Here is a 22,064-nt window from a genome sequence, read left to right on the forward strand (position 1 = left end):
AGGGCGACTCGATTGACGAGACCAATCTCGTAACGAACTAATAATTCGAACGAGGATCCTGATTCAGCAATTCAATTGATTCGCTGACTTCATTTTATGTCGTTCTATAGACTTCCTGGTCGTATCTTTTCTATAATGTTTTCGTCCTCGACACGTTGCCTCGGACATCATACATATAAAATATTACACCTACGAATCTCCCGAAAGACGAATTGATCAACTTTCTATTTTCTCAATTCTATTACTCAAGTGGTTGTATATTGAACTTTTGAAGAAAACGAATATTACTTTCATACGTTCATTTATCGCATAATGTGGACAATCATAAATACTATGGTAAATTAAAAAAGAAACATAATTTAAAATCGAAATTTTTAAAAACCGTACCGCTTATACCACATCTTATCATTTCCATTGATTAGTATGGCTTTTGTTAAAAAAATACTCTGAGAAAATCTAGAAAGTATAACGTTTCCTAGTCCGTTGACTGCTGCCAAGGGTTGAACAAAGATGTGAACGATAAAAAAAATTCGATATTCATTATGCAACAGCCTAATAACGAGGTTGGGGCTGCGCCCTCTTCACCGGTTACGCCTTTGCTAGTGGAACGGGACGTCCGTAGCATGTAACATATAATACGAAATACGCACGACGTGCACGTGCGTGAGGTGACCTCGCTCTGGCCACGCACCTCCCGCATGGCTCTCCAGCGATTCGCGTGCTACGGAGTCTAACGAGAGACCTTCGTACGAGAGAGACGTGAAAACCGCGCGTGTGTCGCGCACACGTATAAAGATCTGTGAGTTCGTCGCGCGCCTCGTTCCTCTTCTCTTTAGCTGATGTAGAAAATCATTTTTCCCCTTCTACTTCTACTTCTACTTCTACTTCTCCTTCGTTCCATCGGTCATCGCAAGTAATACTCTCGATCCTTTCTCCCGTCGATTCGCTCGTCCGTTCGACGCCTTCGAGTGATTCACGTGTTACGGCTAAGCCTCTTTTTCGTGTTTATAAAATAGTTTCTTTCCCACTTTTCATCCCCTCTTCCCGGCCTACCCTCCTTCTATCCATCGTCTTTCAGTAATTGCATTATTATTCGTTATGACGGGAAACTGTTGCACGATCATGCGCATGAAATACTACATCTCTCTTCTAGGTTTCTAGGGAATGGAATATAGGTTGATCAGATTACTGGACCGGATGTTTATTCGTCCATGCGAGGTTCCGTTCGTTTGTTTACTTTTTGCGATGGAATAAAGATTTTTTGAATGTTATTTAATATTTTTTGAAGCGAAGAGAAAAATATTATGGGATTTTTATTAAATTTCAGAAATGTTGCACGAGTCATAATTAAAATTATAAATATTAATTTTTACACTTTTAACTTTTAAAACTTTGAATATTTCGAGAGGAACTTTAGCTTACGATTGAAGAGAAGAGATTGAGAAATCTTGCATATCAACAACGATTCTTTCGTATTACCTTTAAATTTGAGAAACTTTTAAGAAATAGTAAAACATAATTGTGTAGAAAATAGCCCTAAAAAACGTAGCAAGATTGAACTACAAAAGTGTTGAGAAAGTAGCCAAAGCTGCTATAATTTTTCAAAAACTGAGATTACATGCCTAACTTTGCTTCCTCGTATCATATATAATTTGAAACAAGCTAGAACCTTGCATTTGCAGTGCCAGTAATTGAAAACTAAGAACGTACTCACTGAAAAGCCGGAGTGTGTATTGGGGAAAGTAGATCTGTAAACCCGTACAATTGAGAAATTTATTCTTGCCGGTGTTCGCCAGCAGCTTCTTTTTCTGTTTTTGAACGGATGAAGTTATAGCTTGTTATCATTGAAGTAACGTTTACGTTTCACCTTCTCTCTAACATGTTATCAACGCACCTACCAAATTACAACCATTGCCATGAAGCATTTGTATGATTATTGAGGGTTTGTTACATTTCAGCTGATTTACATATGGAAACGAGTGGAACAAAAACTTGATTTACGCAAGTAGCTGTATATTAATGCGACGTTGGAAAGATAATTGATCGACGCCGTCCAAGTTAAGCGAAATGTGACAAAAAAGAAAAGAAAAGGAGTTGGAGAAGGGAGTCGTGCGCGTTCTATTGCGTTTCGCCTTCGACTTTCCAACGAACAGCGATTACATTATACTCGCGCAACATTTCGCAATGGCAAAATCGAGAAATCAGGCATCGACTGGCTACTTACCACGAGACAACGTCAAGGTTCGCGTTTTCACGAGGGGAAAATGATCGTTAATGATCCCTAACCGTGTAGAACTACCGGTTATGAATTGGTTAAAACGGTACGTCCCTGGGGAGTAGCAATTTCTTCATCTAATCTCTCTAGATATCGATAGTTCCTTTATCAATATTTTGACAAGTGAAAGCACTTATCATATTTCTGTTGCTTTCAAGTAAACTTTCGATCTACGTAAAATAATTGGTTTCTTTCAAAAGGGGAGATGATATCGTCCCGCATGTGCACATGAAAAGGTATTAATTATGTATATATTAATCATTTTCACATATCTCCTAATCTATGAGTCTTTTTATCAATGTATCGTAAATATGATGACGTTTATTGAAATAACAATATACGTAGATTAGCGGAATAAATAAAAGAGACCGACGTATTTCTAGTAAATGCAATAGATCTTTTATTGCATCAGGGCATGCGTTGCACGAAATGCGCGGCATATGACTAATCGAGGAAATCATTATCACTGGTTGCCATAGAATAGCGATTGTATTCAATAAGAATACACGCGCGTGAAAATGAAATTTCCTCCCTTGCGCAAAACACATAGAAAACGCGTAAGACAATACTACAGCACGTGTTCATGCGCGATAGTAATGTAAAAAGGCTAAGCTAAAACTCATTTATCACAACGATACAACGACATCGTGTTTTCGACAGCGATATCGTGTACACAACGATATTTCGTCCCCCTCGAAGCTACATTTTTGTCATCGTATCTGTTTCCTTCTCTCCTTCATAAGTCCTTTAATTCGCGATACTGAACACACAACGTGTGTCTATGACTTTATCGTACGCCACGTGTCGACGCACTTACATAGCCGCATACATACTAAGATTGTTTCTACTACATCGGGCTCGAGTGAGGTAATGCAGAAGTCACGACGTAGTTAAGTTCCTGGCCATTCGTTGACACCGTGCTGGTGTCGGACGAACCGCGACTGAATTAAAATTCACCGAGAAGCCGCGTAGCATGTTGCTATCCTAACTGTGTTGCGATTTCGTCGTGTATCGATTTGGAATTACGCGTGAGACAATGCTTACAATATAGGCGGGAACGATTCGCATTTATGGCTCTCATGGCCTCGAGCGAAAGGTGAACGATTCTCCGTCGAAGTAAATATTATTATACCACTTTTTCACGGAGATCGACCCGAGTTTGAGTATCCATCCGGTGATGCAATTACATGATTATTTATTATATTATTCTGCTTCATTATAGATCATGCATATAGAATAACACTAATGCCTAGAGCATATTCAATATTCATTTCATAAACTAACAACGCATTAAGCGGAAATGCGCAGCTATCTGTAAACTGCGCAATAATTTGTATAGCTTTACAAATGGCAATAGTTATATTTGGTCAACTGTGTTATTTCTGTGTGAGTTTATTACTTTTTTCGAAAATTAAGGCACGTATTCATGAAGCGTTTACAAAGCAATGAAACTTTAGCCTGAATTTCTAACAGTTCCCTGGTTGCGATAATGTTATGGCATATAAACAAATACGGCACGTGCAGTTGCAACCCCACGCTCTGCCAGTACGAAATTTGCATCGTTTTCCCCTTTCACAGTCGATTTAGCATAAAGAGTCTCCACACGGAAGCGATAATGGCGATGGGTCATTTATAGCTCTGCGCATGCGTGTTCATGCTCTCGGTCGATGACAGCGCTATTACTTTTGCAACTTCTTTTAAAACCACTATATACACAAATATACTTTTATGACTTACGTTTCCACGGAATTAATACGATACAAGTATATTCGATCATTTCAAAAATTGTTGATGTTCAGAGAAACAAATTTCTATCACTTTAATATCTATATTAGCTGATGTTTATGATACATATGTCTGTAACTTCTTGTGGTATGAAGTCCAAGTTTGTTTTCTCATTTTCTAAATTATATTGAAAGAAAGTTGTTCATCACTCACGTACCTGCCTTCTGAAAAACTAGCTTGCTTCAAGTGCTGTATATATCAACCAAGAAAGAATAACAGTGGTTTCCATCTCGTCGATGATGAATTGCTGCGCATGACGCGATTCAAACGATATGGACACTCAAGAACAAAGTATCAACATTCACGCACGATACACACAAACCGCAGAGTACTTTATCGAATTTATCAGGAAGTACTCGTACACGCCTCAATAATATTATTGAAGATACAGAACGATTAGAAGAAAACGTTCAGTTTGTAATTTTTAAAGTTTCAATATCAGATCGTTCAAACTACCGCACGCGTCAATCACGCCATCTTGGCAAAGCGAAGATGGCGCGTTAATCGCAGACAAACAGCTGAGTGGCGAGTGGAATATCTGCGTAAGCTGAGCACACAGCAATCAGACGTTCTGTCCTCCGTGCTCGACCAGACCTGGACTCGGCAGTAAACAGCTGGCGACGCGATGCGTCAGAGCAAAATGTCGAACGGGACTGCGCCAAGCTAGTTGCCCCCCTACCATCTCTCTCTCTGGCACGGTGCAAGAGCTTTATAAAACTGGTCGTTCTCGGGCAAGCGTTCGGCGCATTCGCGGTGAAAATTCGACAGCGACGTGAAGTACACAAGTGTCAGTAATCAGTACCTGAACAGAGAACACGGAGAATAAAAGCATAAACGAGAAAATCCGTGGCGAAAGTGGAGTTTCTTTGTTTCGTGCTTCGATCTCTGCGCATACGTTCCCGTGCGAGTGGCGCAGCATTGTTTGTGTGGTCGGTACGTCACTCTCGGCGTGTACACGGGCCTATCACGATATAAGACGAGGTCCTAGCGTCCTGCTTGATCTCGCTTCGAGTCTTTTCATCCACGTACAACCATAGAATACGCGTTTGCTCGTATTGTGCCGAGTCTTGAGCTTGGACAGCATTACAGCAAATCAAAGTAGGAATCGCTGGCCCTTCGTGTACGCGCGAGTGCTTTGTTTTGACGAGCAGCTGATCCGGGGCTACTCGTTAATCGCGTCGATTAGTCCTCCATCGCTGCAACGGTGATTCTTTTTCACCGATTTTTAACTTGTTTTCCGTCTACGTACACGAAATTATCGTACGGGTCGTGAACTTGTGTTTAAAGGGATCGTCGGCTCGTACTAACAGTGCTCCGTTACATCACAAAAACCGGAGGACGCGATCGACCGATACTTCGAGGAGCAACAGTACCTACACAACCTATACGAGACACAGTTTTCATTGATGACAGGCGGACGAACGATAAGATCAAGAATTGTTATTATGTGTTATCCTACGGTTGAAAAGTGATCGACTATTTAAGACTTTTTTACGTGTGTTGGTTAAGCTCCCGTTTCCAAGGAACTGTACGTTTTCGTTTGTTCTCGTCGCCGAACCCCGGTCGGAACGAAATTCATTCAGAACCGTTCCGTAAATAACGGTCGTGGGTTGCAAACTGAATAGTACCTAATTCGGTCCGCCTGTCGTTTTCTTGCTGCATCTGGACCATTTAACAGACTGTAACAATAGCTTCCCTTCTGAAGGCTGTGCGGGACTTTTTTTTTAGTTACCGATGATCTCGTGATATATTTCTCTTTACTCTTGCTTTTATTATATTCCAAGTGTTTCAACGAATCTCGCGAAGGAGTACTCGAAAGCAGTCAGACCTAGGTATACAGCATCGCTGCTTTCCTTCGAATCAATCTACGTATATACACACACGTTATATTTATACATACATACGCGTCATACACCTATAGCAAGGTATATATCGTCGAGTTTCTCGAGCTTTTTCGGTGTTGCTCGTATTTTCGTCGGTTTGCGCGCCATTCAACGCGACTCAACTTCGATACCGATACCTACCGACCACGACGGAGAATAATAACAAAGAAACAATATACGCGCGAAATAATCGAGAACGAAATACGGTGAGCTGGTCGAACCCTACTCCGAGTTTGCGTGAATCGACGATGACGAACGGATTGGTGATCGATGCGGCATAAACCCGAGGGGGCCGTACTCGCGAGCGCTGTGAAACGAGGGGTACGGCCCCGATCGAGCTGACTGCAGGAGTCAGCCTGAGGTGACATATCTTCTGTCGGTCGGGCGTCGCGATTATCGGACGCCAAGCACCACCGAATGCCAGTGGAGTTTTTCAGGCGGGCTAGTGGCCGTTTCCCTCTTATCGTCCGACTGGAAGAAGCTTGACCGGCCCGAAAATGCTCTACATATTCCATGTGGACACCGGCACTACTATCACCTTCGACATCAAGTTGGCGTTGCAGACGTAAGTATTCATTTGTCCCCTTAATGCTTCCGTTTGTTTAGTCCCTGTTGCTATTTACTTTTGCAATAGGTTAGAATCTTGCGTCATGCGCCTTTCGTGGATCCGATAGATTGCTACCTTATTTGTTTACCAGTCACGTCACGCGTACTTAGAGTACTTGGTTACGTACATGGTTATATGTGCTAGTTCATCGATGAATTTGTAAAAGAAATTTAATTTGGAGGAGTTTTAATCGATTTGGGTATGCGATTTACTATGTTCTGTAGTACTTAGATAAACGTGCTAATTTATCGATCAATTTATATGTATGTGTTATTCATGCGTGTGGCGCGTGACACTGGAACGCGGTAGAGTATAAGAGGTTCTATTTGAGGAATACGGTCATTGATCTCTAGAAATTCAATTTTAAAGATTTTTAACCCGTAATGTATCAAGGTAATATCGTTCAAGAATCACGATGTATATTTTCTTTGCTAAATATAAATAGCTATTAGAAATATATTATCAGCCATTTATCTATGGGATTAACTAGTAATTTTGTTAAATAGGAATTGGAAATAAGATTGTTAATTGTAATTTCTTCAATGTCAACGTTATTATGAAGAAATAACACATTACAAATTAATTCAACAATAAGAGATCCATTAAAAAGACATGTCCTTTGTGCTTATGCTTGATTTTCCTATTACAGTTTTGTATGTAACTATCTCTTTGATTCTTAAATTTTAGTCATCTATTATCTTTTAATATCATATTTATTTCGTAAGGTAGATTGAGTTCCATACACATTTCACCGTTCCATCATTTATTTCTCTATTGTACTTCATAGTGCTTCATCCACTCGTATTTTCTTCACTTAATCGAACGCAAAGCGGATAATTGCTCGGTAGATTCGTTTTTCATATAAAAGAATAGCAGCAGTTCTTGCCAGCCGGTTGTTCTTGCCGGACAAAAACGATGAACTATTAAAACTTGCTCCGATAAATCATCAACGAGTTTATTTTTCAAGTTTCGTCGAATATAGGCCAAGCAACACGGCTACACTGTGCGTTACGCTTATTTAAATTAAAGACTCGGTCAAGATATCGTCGTTATTTTTCACGGAAGGAAATTACCGTGATCTGAAACACGTTTTCATGTTTATACAATCGAATCTCAAGGGGAAGATAAAAATCTTTGAGTTTCGAAGGTTTTATCTGATTGAATTTTTCGAATAAAAATGATTTTAGCCTTCCCTGTTCTTTTTTCTTTGTTTCCATAAATAATCAAATTCACGTTTCTCAATTTCCCTTTCACTTCTCGAATGGTGTCTATTCATATCACTTATGGTATCATAAAGGAACGTTCGATATTATTCTCAGTTTAAACTCTCTCGTTAAGCTCTCGGCGATGGTTATCGGATTGAGCCTAGTCCGACTTGAATGCTGCGGAAATTCATTTCTTCGCGCGCAAAAGTCTTCTGTATATCCACATCCTTTCGTGGCCGATTCACATGAGTCGGTTTTTGCAATAAACGGTTGCCTTCTAAACGGATCTGCTTCCTCGACTACCTCGTATATCAAATAAATACACATTGACGCGTTGAAGCGTTCCGTTTTCGCCTCTTCGTCTTTTTCACTTCAAGCCTCCTTCCTTTTATATATTTCCTTCCATCACAAACGTCGTATCGTATTTTTAACAAAGTTTAATTTCCACTTCAACTTTAGTTGCCTATCGAAATTCGCTACACGCAAATTATATAATGTTCAAGGACGTTTCCAGTTAAACTTTGCCAGAATATTTTATTAAATCACTGCAGATCATATTTTAAGATTTTATTACAAAAACGTGAGGTATTAACGCAATAATAATGGATTTAAAGTAGTTGTTACGTCATAAAACAAGAATAGCTGAATAATCAATATGTTAATACTATATTTCAAGATGTTTAGCATTTCCGATAATAGATCTATGGACTCAGGAGATAGACTCACATCTTTTTATAGATTAAATTCATTATTCTATAAGGTTTATTATGATTTTATTTTATCTGAATGAATCGATCAGTCTTCTGTATCAGTTTATAATAAATATTATTATTTATTAAACCTACCTTAATACCTACTCTTCTTTTCGAAGTCAGTTATAGATCGATATCTTTGCTTCATTAATATATTGCAACATTTATCTAAATAATGTCTACGCCCGAAAAAAGAGTCGAATAAAAAGAAAAAAAGCAAATAACGTGAAGAGTCAGCAACAAAAGGTTTCAACACAAGCCTTTTGTTTATCGATGGTCGTCCACGCGATTGCTCGTCGTTTGTCGTTTAGCAACTCGTAGCAAGCGCGAGTATCGCGAACAACACGCCACGCCACGCTATGGAGAAGTGTCAAGGATCCCTCGAAGGTGAACAAATTGCAAAACCGTTCGTCTATCGCGGACAAACGTGGGTACATAGAGGCCGTGCTCGAAAGGCTTTTCTCTGACTTGAGCGAGCAGGAACGTGAGATCTGCGATGCGCGGACAAGTGCAGGTGGCTACGAAAATAGTAATGAAATCGGCGTGTCGAACGTGGGCGACCGTTGGCTCGTGTCACACACGAGTCTGACCCACGGATAAACTCGGCCAAGTCTTTAATGCGAACGCTTGGTGCATCCCTTGGAACGAATCAGCTTCAAACGCTTCTCGAGGCTCGGTCTACTTTTGCGGTCCACGCTACGACTGTGACTCTTGCGAAACTTCGTTTGGAACATTTGCCAGTCGTTGTTTGCGCTTCGTGTCGGCTACCAGCTTTTCTGAATCTCTAGTGAGCAGTTACGAGATCTTCTTTTATGAATTTTCGACAGTTATAAATCACTGTGTCGAGAATAAAGTTTGCTTTTCTCTATTACTTGATATTTTGTTTGAGAAGCAAGTTGGTCTTTTATTTTGATACGAGAAAGAATTGAAATATACAAATTCGAAGGCTGTAACAAGATCGAGAGCAAATTACAAACCTGTTATCTCCTTTCTTTTTTTTGTTATATCAAAATTATTTGTTTTTTTTTATTGATTTAATATGAAAAATAAGGGTTACAGGAAGTTAGAGCTAGTTGAAATATGGCAGTTACAAAGTGCAAAGGGGGTTAATCCCATTGATTCGATTGGCCGTTCGATCGGGAGAACGGTGAATGTAATGCGTGTTTCAACGTGAATTGCAATGTTCGGTTGCAATGTCGTATCTGTATTTTATTACGAGTTTTCCCGAGAACGTCTCGTAAACATTTGCCAAACGATGCGAAGGATTATCGACGAACGTTATACAGTTGGGTTAGGCCGTAAAACGTTTCGAGTCGAACCTCGCCTTTTTTGATAAAAAAGTAGGATACTATCATTGGCCGTTCTGAACTATTCGAGTAGCGTTACTCGTAATTTTATCAACAGCGATACTGATTCAAGAATGTTGTTACGAACGGAATGCGTATGAAATGTAATCTAATATATTATCTAAGTATTTAATTGTTCCTTGTTCGCTTAATTAGTCGCTGTATTTGCTTTTGTAGAAATCTGTTAGGTCTTAGTATCAGTTAACTCTCTATACTATCATGCGACTCGGAAGTTATATAACCTATATGCCTGTAGTGTATATGTTACAAAAACTATTTTATAACTTCTTCAAATTTTGAAATCACATTCCAGCTACTACTCCTTACTCTTTTTATTCAAATGAAAAACAGCAACCAGTAACATCTGCTTCTTTGTATATACGAAGAAATATCCAGTTTCAAAGAGTTAAAAATACGAACCAGAGAACAATATAAACAGAGAGTTAGCTCGAAATTGGAGAGTGGAAAGAGATGAAGCGTAAATAGGAAGATTACAACCGTTGATCGCTTGCTTTTCCTTTACACAAATCCGTCCCGCTGAACATTAACAGGCAAATGAGCAGAACTTTCGTTTCGACTTGATTTAACGCGAGGTTTGTTCCCTAGAACGGAAACAGTGTTAACAACACGAACATCGAGGAAAAGTTGGTGGCGGAACGAGGTTAACGTGAATTAGGAAAATAAAACTGGTAAGCGTGCGCTCGGCCTATCACCGATGAGGAACATGCAGTTTTGCAATGCTACACACGGCCTATACAACATCCATTATTCCGATTAAACCGCGTTACGCTTCACGTACCCTCGGATGAGTAAGCTAAGCGCATTTTATCCAACCATGGTAAAAAGAAAGTCCGACGAATTCAGGTCTTAAGATGACTATTCAATCCGATCTCTTCCAAGCTTGCACGCGATCCTTTATTTACCTATTGCTTAATGCTAGCGATCGATTTTTAGAAATCGAGCTAATCGTCGAATTCATTTAGACTTCTGTATGTTTTGCTTGTAATTATTTGGTTTTCAAGCAGAGTAAATAATAAATATATATTGTGGAATTAAGTACATCGTGAGTCAGGCAGAATCGTGACCCTCTGTCAGCGCTTATACGCGGTCCCATCAACCCTTTCTCGCCCACTTCCGCAACTTGTGCGTTCCCCGAAGCTCTCGAACCACTTTTTCAGATCTCCCTTCGCAATTAGTGCACGCACATATCGACACACACAAATATACGTCTAGATGCATATATGTGCCGTATGTGTAGTGATGCGTTATGAAACATTTTAATCGTTTCGAATATACAGTTACTTCTGAAAGTATTATAGATAGTAACATAGCGATACATTTGATAGCTAAATACGCAAGAATCGAATGAATTCCTTTTCTTTTTTTATGAAATGTTATTTATTGTACCTAGTACGGTAGTACGCACAGTAAGTAGAATGTAAATACGAAAATCATCGAATCATGTTCGAAATAATTGGAATTAAAATACCTTCGAATCGCTTTAAAACAGAAATTGAAACATTTATAGCATTGTATGTATGTATATGTAATATGCTTTCGTACGACCAACTCATTGTCAGCCTAGCTCTCTTCTAGCGTTACACAGAAAGGAATAGCTTTAACGAGTGAACGCGCGAAAAGGTGCCTGCCTCGCAAATAAGTACCTCTAATATTTGTGCATAAGATAACGTGGTTGCGGCGGTCAGCGACCCCATTCGTCGAGGCAATTAACGTTGTGTGTCGATTCAGCGTGGCGCCTTTGCTCCGTAACTTTTATTCTCGCCCGCGCGTAATTACAAAGTATACCGCTAAAGCGCCAAAGAGTAAATACGGTGCGACGTAATTGCGATTTATTCCCGGTTTAGACGATGGATCGTTAAACGGTTCGGCAAAAATCCGCCCCCCCCCCCGGAACCATGATAAATATCGCGCGTCTAGGGCCACCGCGATTGCCAGGAATGTGCAAACAAATTTATCAGCCGTGTCTCGTCGACGGATAATCGAGTCTTTTTAATTAGTTTCATTCGCGGTCACCCAGACGTTTATCGTTCAATTTTCGTGTCGCGATCAACTTTATTTATAGTTAATTTCATCCCCGGTGAGTGAACTGAGGCGTTATCGACAAGTCCGAATCTTTATAAATTTTCTACAAAACATTATAAATGCATTATTTTTGACAAGGATTTTTACATCTTTCTGCATTTATTCAATGCAGAATCTCCCTATCGTGACAGGTTGTGGAATACGTAGCATTCCACAATTCGACGATTACGAAATTCGACGTAACCTTTGTAATGCCCGCGTGTTTGTGTTATTTGCGCGGTTCAAGGTCCGTTTTATCTGGTTTGAAATTGCATCGTTGTCGCGGCAGAGGCACGTTGTCGTGGTAGACGGCGCGTATTTTATCAGACTATTCTTGAAAGATTCTCAAGCGACTGACTCGTCTTGAACAACACGCGGTGGCCATAAATTGCGCGTAAAAGGAATTGGAACGGTGGTCGTGAGCACAGGCGAGTCGTCATTAACACCCTTGGCAAGGTTAAATAACGGATAAGGAGAACTCTTTGTCCAAGGCGAGGACGACGTGAGGCGCATCGCGTCATATTAATTATAAAAGCTGGTCTCATGTAGTATTTAAATGATACAGAATTTAAATCGAAAGACTTGCGAAATTTTTATATTCGAACTCATCCTCCGCTATTTACAATTAATGACAACGCGTGAAAAATGATAGAGTGGCTATGATTTCGTTCCTGGTTCCTTTTTTTCTATGTTTGAAAATCTACTGGATATTTTATCGGTTGTCTCGATGAATATTGCCTTGACATAATTGCCACGGTCGTAGCTTGCACTTTTATCCTCTTTAGGCCAATCGGATTACGCACGAGCCTTTCGTCTTGAGCATCGCAAATTAATCGTTTGTTTGTCGTTGTTTGCGTTCGAATAAAAACTAATAGCAAAAAGAGCGGTTATCTTTGAGATCGAAAGTAGGGGCTCGATTAACTGTCCATAAGAGCTCGTTTCTTTTTCTTCTTCCATCAAGCTCCTTACTCTAGTCGCTTTCCACGTGAATTACAGAAACGCATCATCCGGCAATTACTACCACGCTGTGTGAACGCCTTGCGAGAACCAGGTCGGGCAAGAGCCGACAGGAGGCTAATAGTGTCTTTCAACGTTTCCTAGACCGAAGGCGTGATCTCGTGCTAGATATCAGTTCAGCTACGCAGAAGTCTTCCAAGTTTCCCCAATTACATTGACTTTTGTTAGCTCTCCTAAGAGTAGCTTGGCTCCCTGATACGGGTACAAGATAATCTTGACCTTAATCACGGCATCGACGACACTGAAGCTGTACAACTGCTCCGGTTTATCATAAAACTTATCGTGTACCGAGATCGCCTTTTAGATGTTAAATGTTTAAGCATTCTCAGAATTATGCTTGATCATATCGGCATAAACGCATCGTTTAAATACTAAAACGTTTGCATTTCTGTACTATCGAACTTCTCAGCTTTCGATATTTTCGGAGTTCGATGATTTTTATTAAGAATTTTTAGGTTCTTCCGAATATTGACTTTTTAAAAATTTGAACTGTCAGCAAAATTAAATGTTTTAAAACTTTACAAATTTCCAGAGGGTTGAGACTTCAATTTTTCAAAAATTTAAATTTGAACAAGATTTCAAAAATTGTATATTTCAAACTTGGAACAATGAAAATATTCAAAACTTAGATATTTCAAAATTTTTTAATTGAAATCGTTGAATTATTTAATTTTCGCATTTTTAAAGTAAGAAATTTCTGCCATTTAAAATGTTTTAATATTTGCTCTGCTAGAATTGCCGGATATCATTTTGCTATGAATTCAGCAACTCTGTTCTTTTTTTGCTCTTTCCCGAAAGAGGCTATGATTCCTAGGCCTACAATCACCATAATTATTTAATATGACTTTTCTGCTGTTTTTGCACAGTGTCGACCAGCTGAAGGAAGCGATCGAGAGAGAATGCGGCGTGATCTCTGCGCACCAGGTGCTCCTGATGAGTGGAGGCGAAAGCCTGGAACCAAACGCGCGTGTGTGTTCCTACTCGGCCGGAACCGACACGAATCCGATCTATTTGTTCAGCAAGGCCGCTATTGAGAGCCACCATCCACCCACGCCAAGCATAGACTACGGTTCCGGTGAGTGACCAACTTCTTCACCTGTGAATTTTCTTAACTCACCGTTCTCCGCTCAGCTTTTTTCATTTCCTGTCTAACATTGTCCGTCTGTTTGATAAAAACTTACTTTATAAACCAGTTGCAAGATAAAGATTTTTCTTGCTTTTACCTTCATAATTTTATTACCATCACAAAATGATCAGAGACTTTTCAACAAATTATTGTCGCGTTTAGTTCGAGAAAAATTCAACTTCTAAGAGTATTTGATACGTAGCTGAAAATTAATATTACTCGCGTGACCGAAAAGAAATGTCTCACGAAGAAGACGTGGCAAAAAAAAAAAGAGTGGGCTGGCTTCGTTAAACGAGAATCGTGCCGGAAGGACGCGGCTAATAAATGATCCTTATCGGTGAGCGTTCGCGAGTACAGAGAGAAAAAATGAGTCAGATGATATCAGCGTGAAGATAGCGATACTCGCGCGACACCCAGGCAACCTCGATTCTTTGTGCGAGCCAGCCTTGTAGTACCGTATAGAAACACAATGGAGAACGTCAGTAACTCGTTTGACTATTTTTCATCACCTTCGTTGCGCGTTCAAATATCTTCGTGCGATCTAAGATCCAGGTCGCATATGATCTTTCAATTAGATGTCGCTAGATCACTCGGTATCACTTAAGTGCTTCGATTCTTGGTCTCACGATATCTTTTCTATCAACTGTACTTACATGTAAGTACAGTTGTACCTTATGGACGTGTTTTGATATATCGCAGCGATGCATTCGACTTGTAGTCCCGGTCTAATCACGACCACGATATGACTACGGTCCGTTGATGGTGAGCGTTTACCGAATGCAGCGGAGCGTGATTGAAACGTGGATGTTGATCAGGGCTACCTCATCTGATGAACGGTAATGTTTAACCGGGATCCGATGGTGTGAAGCTTTATCATATCGTTATAATAACGAATAACAATTGAAATAAGTGAAACGAGGACTCAAAAATCGGAAAATGAAATGTTGCGGTCGATACGATGTTGATTCTTAATGGGTAAAAAAACTCAATGAAATTAGTTGAAAGAGAAAATAACTTTCTTAGCAAACTTTCGACGATCTTAAGATATCTTTGGAAGAACACTGTTCCGATAGGATACACTTTATAGTCGATACTCAAATCGCTGAAAGGTCGATCACTGAAAGTCTTTTCATGAAAAGTTAGCGGAGAAAGACTCTATCAGAGAGTGGAACAATTCCAAGAGTTGTAGTAAAAGCAGATAGAGGATTGCGTGACGTTCGAACGTCGGTTTTGAGAAAATGTATTTTGTGCTATATCCGTTTGATGGGAACTCAGATATAATAGAATCATAGTCTGACCTCGTGATTGACGAAACATACGATCCAGAAGCGTAATAATGAAGCGAATGCACGATACGAGTTTAACGACGTAACGGTACGGAGATTGCACGGTTAGCGCTTACACATCGCTTAGCTGGTGAACGAACGGACGTTAAAACGCGCGTCAATGCGACGCGACGTGTTGAAAACGCGGAACACAGGCGTCCAGACGCGAGATCCAGCTGGAGAAAAACAACGGTGGTCCGATTCCGAGAACGTCGCGCGTCTAGACGGCCGACTAGTGAGAATATCGACGCGCTCGATTCAGGGGAATAACAACGATGTGCATCGAAGAATCGACGAACTACGTTTTTAAGAAAAAAAAGGAATCTTTAAGTTTCCACAAATGTAATAAACCACATCATACAAGTCCAATATACACAATAAATCACGCAAAATTTATGACACGAAATATATTAAACAGAAATGTAGAGATGATAATCACTGTATGCGAAGCTTGAATTGTATTGGCCACAAATTTTTGATCCTCAAATATTCGTAAGTCCTCATAATCGTGATTACAAAGTAAGAATTTTTCTGCTTAATGAAACAATGACCGTAGTTCATTGAAAGAGAAGATAATTTGACGTGAGCAAACTTTTGGACATTTTAAGATTAGCCAATAATGGAAGATAAAGAATATTGAATGAAGAAAATGACATTGTGTAGGCGTAAGTTAAAGAATAGCTGGTTAGGAAGGTTATATTTCGTCCATTAACATCCCGGCCTCTTTCAGGCGCTGTGAAATCGATTCTTTCACAGCGGAGCTTCTTTCCTATTTGTCTGTCTTATACAGCTAGCCTCGGGTTTCATGCGGTAATTCACGTTCCTCGAGGCGCGTACCGGTAATGCGACCGCAAACCACTCGTACCCGTTTCCGATGCACCTCGCATTGACCGTTTCCACTAGTCGCTGATGAAGTAACGATCAAGTTCACTCTTATCGGTCGCACTTTCGATTTTCGTAACGAAACGCATCGGTTATGCGCCTCTCAGAGTCATTCGACTCGTTGATTTTTTCCTTTCCTCCAACGAATGCTTCGACATTCATTCAGTAGTTCTTGAATGCTTCAGATCGTTATTTAATGAGAATATAATTAATTGATAAGTTGATATGTAAAATAATGTATATAAATGAAACACATTCACTAGAGGCAAAAAATGTGTTTGACTGAATGGATTTTTAACGTTTAGCACCTGTGCAAACCTAAAACGAGAATAAATAGCACATACTTGGTTAAGTTTAATTATTTTGAAATTATTCCAATTCGTTTATTCGTGTATATTATATTTTTAGTATAGCTGTAAATTATTTTATTACAATATAGCACCACAAGCTAGAATAGATTAAATTATATCGGAGCTACAACTATAACTTTACTCGTCGTACAGAATTTTTACATTATTTTCTACAAAAGCTCGATGAATATTTCATAGCAAACTTTTAAAATTTCAATACAGCGCAAGAAACATTCCTGCGATTATTAACCTCCAGTAACTTTAGTCAAAACTGCCTTAAGATTTATTCTTCCATTAATCTCTAAATAGCCAATTTCCAAGTAACTTCTTGAAGCATCTCAAAGAAAACTGGGTGAATCGCTTATCGACGCGATGAAATTAATCTACGTCTGTACGAATATTTATACCAACGATGGACGATTAAACAGCAGTCATGAACAAGCTTATAGCCTTTCTTGCCTAGTCTTGGAGATTGTTTTATCGTATCCGTGGTTGCGTTAACAGGGCCGTAAAGCGTCATGAACCGCGAGGAGACAGACCCCTTTTTCCAGCGGCAATTTAGCGGATCGCCAGAAAGAGGCTACAGCTAATCCCGTAATGTCCCGTTTTTCTCATCGAGTCTTCCCTTTTGCTTCCTGTTTCTGAAGAAGGGAGCTTTGGCTAGCTTACAACGAATATATATGGCTCGTTTGTAGACGCAACAAGACTTTGACCCGTGTCAATGAGCCCCGCGAGCAACTTTGACCTGATTCTTTTATACAACGGATAACGATCTGCCGTTGACTCTCATTGCAAACGTGCACCGAGCACGGAATTGGTGTCTTGGTGTTGACGAATCGAAACCGAAACTGGGTCGGCGTTCGAGCATCGTTTTCTGAGGAAAATTAGTTAATCGTCGTGAAGCTGGAGGCTACTGGCAGAAACACGGCCGAAAGAGCAACAGCTAGAGTAGAGAAAGCGAGCAAATGGCAAACTGAGATTCTGCTTTCGTGTTCGGTAGACCCTCGTTTTACATATTGTATATAACACGCGGTTTTGTGTTATATAAATCCGTGTTATACCGGTTGTAAATTAAGAACGTTTCCCGATAATTAGGTTTTCTGGTATTTATTCACTTTTTGTTGTAACGTAAATATTTAAATGATTTCTTGTAATCGTATTTTGTCTCTCTACTCTGTAACCGCAAATGTAAATACATATCACTAACGCGTAAGCGGCGGATTGAAAATCATAACGGTGTAAGATTTGGTGAATTTCTTCCTTATTTAATGTTTTACTGCATTTCATCTTATCATTGTCGGATTGAAGTGAAAGTAAGCGGATAGAGGACTAGTTTTTAACATCCCGTTGAACAAACGCGATCGAGTATTACGTCGTTACGTAATATGTATTTTGTCGATTGTAGTAGGAAGTTTTGCAATAGCTAATGATTAGGATGCTTACAAGTTGATAGTAAAGTGTCGATTTTTAATCGAAGGAAGTGGGTCGGCTTGTTATGGTATCTTCCGTGTAGAGCTGGTTACATATATGTATAGTATGTGAATAGTGATTACGTTGATTAATATGACATGAAGTAAATATCGAAATGTGTCGGTAGTTTTTTCAATTGCACATACCAACGTTATTAGTTTGAAGTCTAGACTTCGATGGTTACAAAACTGCAGTACCAGTTGGCCAATTAATTAAATTTCAACGTTGCTAGCTCGAAGATGAAGTTAAATTAATTTGAAAGGATAATTTAGTTTAGAATTAAAAGAATCGATTTCTTTTTGTATAATCTATGTTCTCAATCTACCATCACTCGCAAGATTTGAGATAAAGATAAGATAAAATTGGGACGGTTTAATGCATAGAACTGTTCGTTAGTTGCGGTTGTGGCTATCCGTTAACAGCTGCACGAATTTTTCGGAAAGGCTAGGAATTAAAGGAATCATCGAAGAGCAGAGTTATCTCGTTAATGGTTTTTAAATGTCTTCCTCGAAACGGTGGTAGTCGACTCCTAGACAAAATCGATCCATTGAATCACAATAAGAATCCATTCTTAATGTGTCATACTCGAGAACAAATAAAAGTTGGTATGTATTTGTTCTAGAAGTTTTAACAATGGCATTAAAAGTAGGTATAGGAGAAAAAGAGCATTGCGTTACTTTTTCAAACTGTCAAAAACATCCTCGCTTTCATATCTTAGAAGCAGATAGTGCGAGATAAAAATGTAATTTTCTCTCTTTGTTACCTTGTTTTTATTTGCGGTTGTGTTCGTTAACGCGGAACAAATTTACCTTTCATTCGGCTCAGGGAAAAAACTTTAATACGCATTCGCCGTTTCGATGGCCTAGGAACGGTGCCATTAAGAGGTCAATCGCAATATGGTCGATGAGTCAGCAAGGGAAAAAGTCGACTCGCCCCTGATATCCCCGAACTCGTGGGTTTTTCGTTGTTCGCTATAACCAGACATGACCGCGTGCCATATTTCTTTTCTTCGTTCCAACATCGCTGTTCCGAACCTAAAGCCGATATTTCGAAAGCTAGCCGTAGTTGTCCTCGAACACAATCTTTCATTCGATATTTTTCATATTTTAAATAATTCAACATATGTATTATAATACATTTAACTTATAAGCTTAAGCGAGTTTCTCACGTGAAGTTCGCGAGAAAGTATAGCAATTGCAGAATGTTGGAGAACGATAAGCATACAGAGGATAAACACGAGAGTCAAATGAAATGCACTAGAGTCACGCGAACGATTTCGGTGGTGCTGTGCAACGTTGGTATTCGCTTCGTTGCATGATGAATTTGAACGAGCGATTATTTACAAAATAATACTATGTCGAATGAACGTGATAAATCGCGGAAAGATACGTGCTTTTTCCTCGAATTTTTAATTGTTCTCGTCTTATTACAAACAGAATGATAACAATATCAGCGGCAATGACATAACAGTTATGAGAAAGTAACAGAACTGATAACAAATAGTCAGGACCAAATTTCTTATTTTGTTACTCGCTATTTCTACCTGCGTGTCTTTATTCATTATTGTTAACGAGTATTTGGACATTTCCACATTATTATAAATATATAAAATGTACTTGTAAAATTCTCAAATAATGCTCTCTATTAACTTCAACGATCTTGTCTTTTAAGCAACCATACCAAAACTAACCGAAATATAATAAAAATATAAATCTTCAGATCAGATTGCTCTGGAAATTGAAATATTTATAGACGACAGTGTGACAGTGTAATAATATAATAGCGTATTAATGTTTTTCGCGATCATTATTATGTAGCAATTGAGTCTTATTACCCGGAAGAGCTTCCTAGAATTGTTGAAACAAGTGCTTTTTAATGTTTCACGTTTGACTCTCAATGGAGAGGCCGCGGCACGTGCATTACATAACCCATGAAGATCAATCTATACTCGGAACAAACGAACAGGTGGAATACTTGGTTCAGCTATGTATGACGCGAGTTTAGCAATCATTCTGCCAATTAAAACTTAATAGCATGAAGAATGACGAACGAATAAAAAGTTAATTATATAGAATATATATATATATACATATATGTATAATGAATTTGTTCCACTCGATTACTCAGAATTATTTTCAGTGATTATTTCTCTTGTAATCAGAAAATAACGTAATATGTCACGCAACTAGTGCGCTTAAATGCGTCGCACGCGCAAGTAAAGGGGGAGGACACGATAAATCGCATTTTCTATCGGGAAGCAAATTTACAAAGATACACGTTATCAATCGCAAATCGACATCTTGCGTTAGATCACGCAGGAAACTCGTCTTGAGCGAAGTCTAAGAGAAGAAACAGCTACGTTATGTATCTGTATAACACACTACGCGTATGTATAATCTACATGTGTTTAAATGGACGAACGACTTGTCTCACGCTGTATCAATACCAGAAGCCATTCGAATCTTTGCTACTGGACTGACAAAAATTACGATTGTGTTCGCGGAAATACGGTTCCGTAGACTGTAGGCGGCACATGTAACAGCTGCGATGATTGAATCGAGTCGCGAGGATGTGCGAATTGAGACAGAATATGGAATTTAACAGTAGGAATCCTGTTTCTGCGAACGTTGTATAACATATGGTATACGGTAATATAAATCGAAGACTGTTTTTCGACTGAATTTTTAATAATCGAGAAACGAGGAATTAGCGTATTTAGGAGATCTTTTATTCGTATCTATATTTGACAGTCGGATCTTTTAATAAACCTAGCCAAATCTCAATGCAAATACGAAATATCATATTCGAGATTAAAGTCATCAGTTTACATATTTTAATCCTGCCTTATCGTCCCTGTTACTATTTTAACAGATGCTCAAATTCGATACCTAAGTTTCTAACAGTTGCTCTGCACCCCAGAGATTCCTATGTAAATACAAATTTTAATGGTAGCAACTGTTTGAAGATCGTGGAAAGAGTCATTGACCTCCTCTCGACGTCGACTGTACAAATAGGAACAAATCCTCTTTATTTAAAGATTCGACGATGATTCAACAAGTATACATCTTGTAAAATATATATGGGTGTTAGGTAGCATAGGAAATGTTCTTTCAAGTAGAAATCCAATCATATATAATTTCTTCAGAATACGATTCAATGCACGTTTCTAACGACTTACTATCATTATGCGATATTTATAAAAATTATCCAACTATCAAACACCGATTCTTTTGCAAAAAGCGACGGAAATTTCTACAATGCCATAATTTATTCCATGAATTTTCTACCTGAAGATCCATCATGGGATATATAAATAAACGTCGATGCCGAAGGCTCTATGCGATTCGTCCGCTGACTATTTTCCACGAAGCGGACGAATCAAAGGAAAAAGGTTCGTTTTCCTGTGGAGCAGAAAGCATTACAAGGATTTTCCTCTGGCAACCAGTCGACAGATTTTGTGTCCACCATCGTCGATATCTTTTCCCAACCATTGAATTCAATTGGCTTGACCGGTGTCCGTCAGCTGATTCTCGTTCGCCTCGAGGTGCGTGCGAAATTGGATTTCGTCTCGGCTGAAATGACGACCGGCCACCTTTGACCTCTGTTTTTAGCTCGATCTCGATAACGCTCGGGAGAATATAACCAGCCAGCCAGCCAGTCAGGCCGTTTTCGCTCCTTATTTACGGCCCCCTGGTCTTTTCCTTCTGGCTGGCCTTGAATTAATTTATACCAACAATACTTGTTCGGACAGGTCCGTGACTGAGTCATTGACCTGAACGTTCCGCGTAAATACTATGTGGGACTTGACATTTTCGGAGTCCTTCGACCAGGTAGAGATGATTAAGAAAAAAAAATTTTGGAGAAGTCAGATAGGTTTCAGACAAACAATATTTAATGTGAAGAGTTTTGGAGTGAAATAAAACGAAAGTGTAGATATCGTTGGAAGTAAGATTTTTTGC

General features: G+C 39.2%; 2 protein-coding genes across 6 annotated transcripts in view; one reads left to right on the top strand and one right to left on the bottom strand.

Annotated features, from left to right (window-relative positions):
* LOC100648950 (cytochrome b5) overlaps nt 1-4,349 on the bottom strand; it is a 70,337-nt gene extending 65,988 nt beyond the window's left edge. The window contains exon 1 of one of the 2 annotated variants that reach the window (XM_048409912.1): nt 4,218-4,349. The gene's annotated coding sequence lies outside the window, so the exon portion shown is untranslated. The remainder of the gene's footprint in view (nt 1-4,217) is intronic. The other variant, XM_048409911.1, reaches the window with a different exon arrangement.
* Nucleotides 4,350-5,100: 751 nt separating this feature from the next.
* The window catches only part of LOC100646958 (RB1-inducible coiled-coil protein 1), a 55,899-nt gene continuing 38,935 nt past the window's right edge, over nt 5,101-22,064 (top strand). For 2 of the 4 annotated variants that reach the window (XM_003399204.4, XM_012313592.3), the window contains exons 1-2: nt 5,101-6,508; nt 13,819-14,027. In XM_003399204.4, the coding sequence (XP_003399252.1) occupies nt 6,441-6,508; nt 13,819-14,027 (277 nt within the window). In that variant the 5' untranslated portion in view covers nt 5,101-6,440. Of the gene's footprint in view, nt 6,509-9,109; nt 9,295-13,818; nt 14,028-22,064 lie in introns of those variants that run through there. The other 2 variants (XM_048409898.1, XM_048409899.1) reach the window with 1 other exon arrangement.

This window comes from Bombus terrestris, chromosome 11 (assembly GCF_910591885.1).
Source record: "Bombus terrestris chromosome 11, iyBomTerr1.2, whole genome shotgun sequence".
Taxonomy (NCBI): domain Eukaryota; kingdom Metazoa; phylum Arthropoda; class Insecta; order Hymenoptera; family Apidae; genus Bombus; species Bombus terrestris.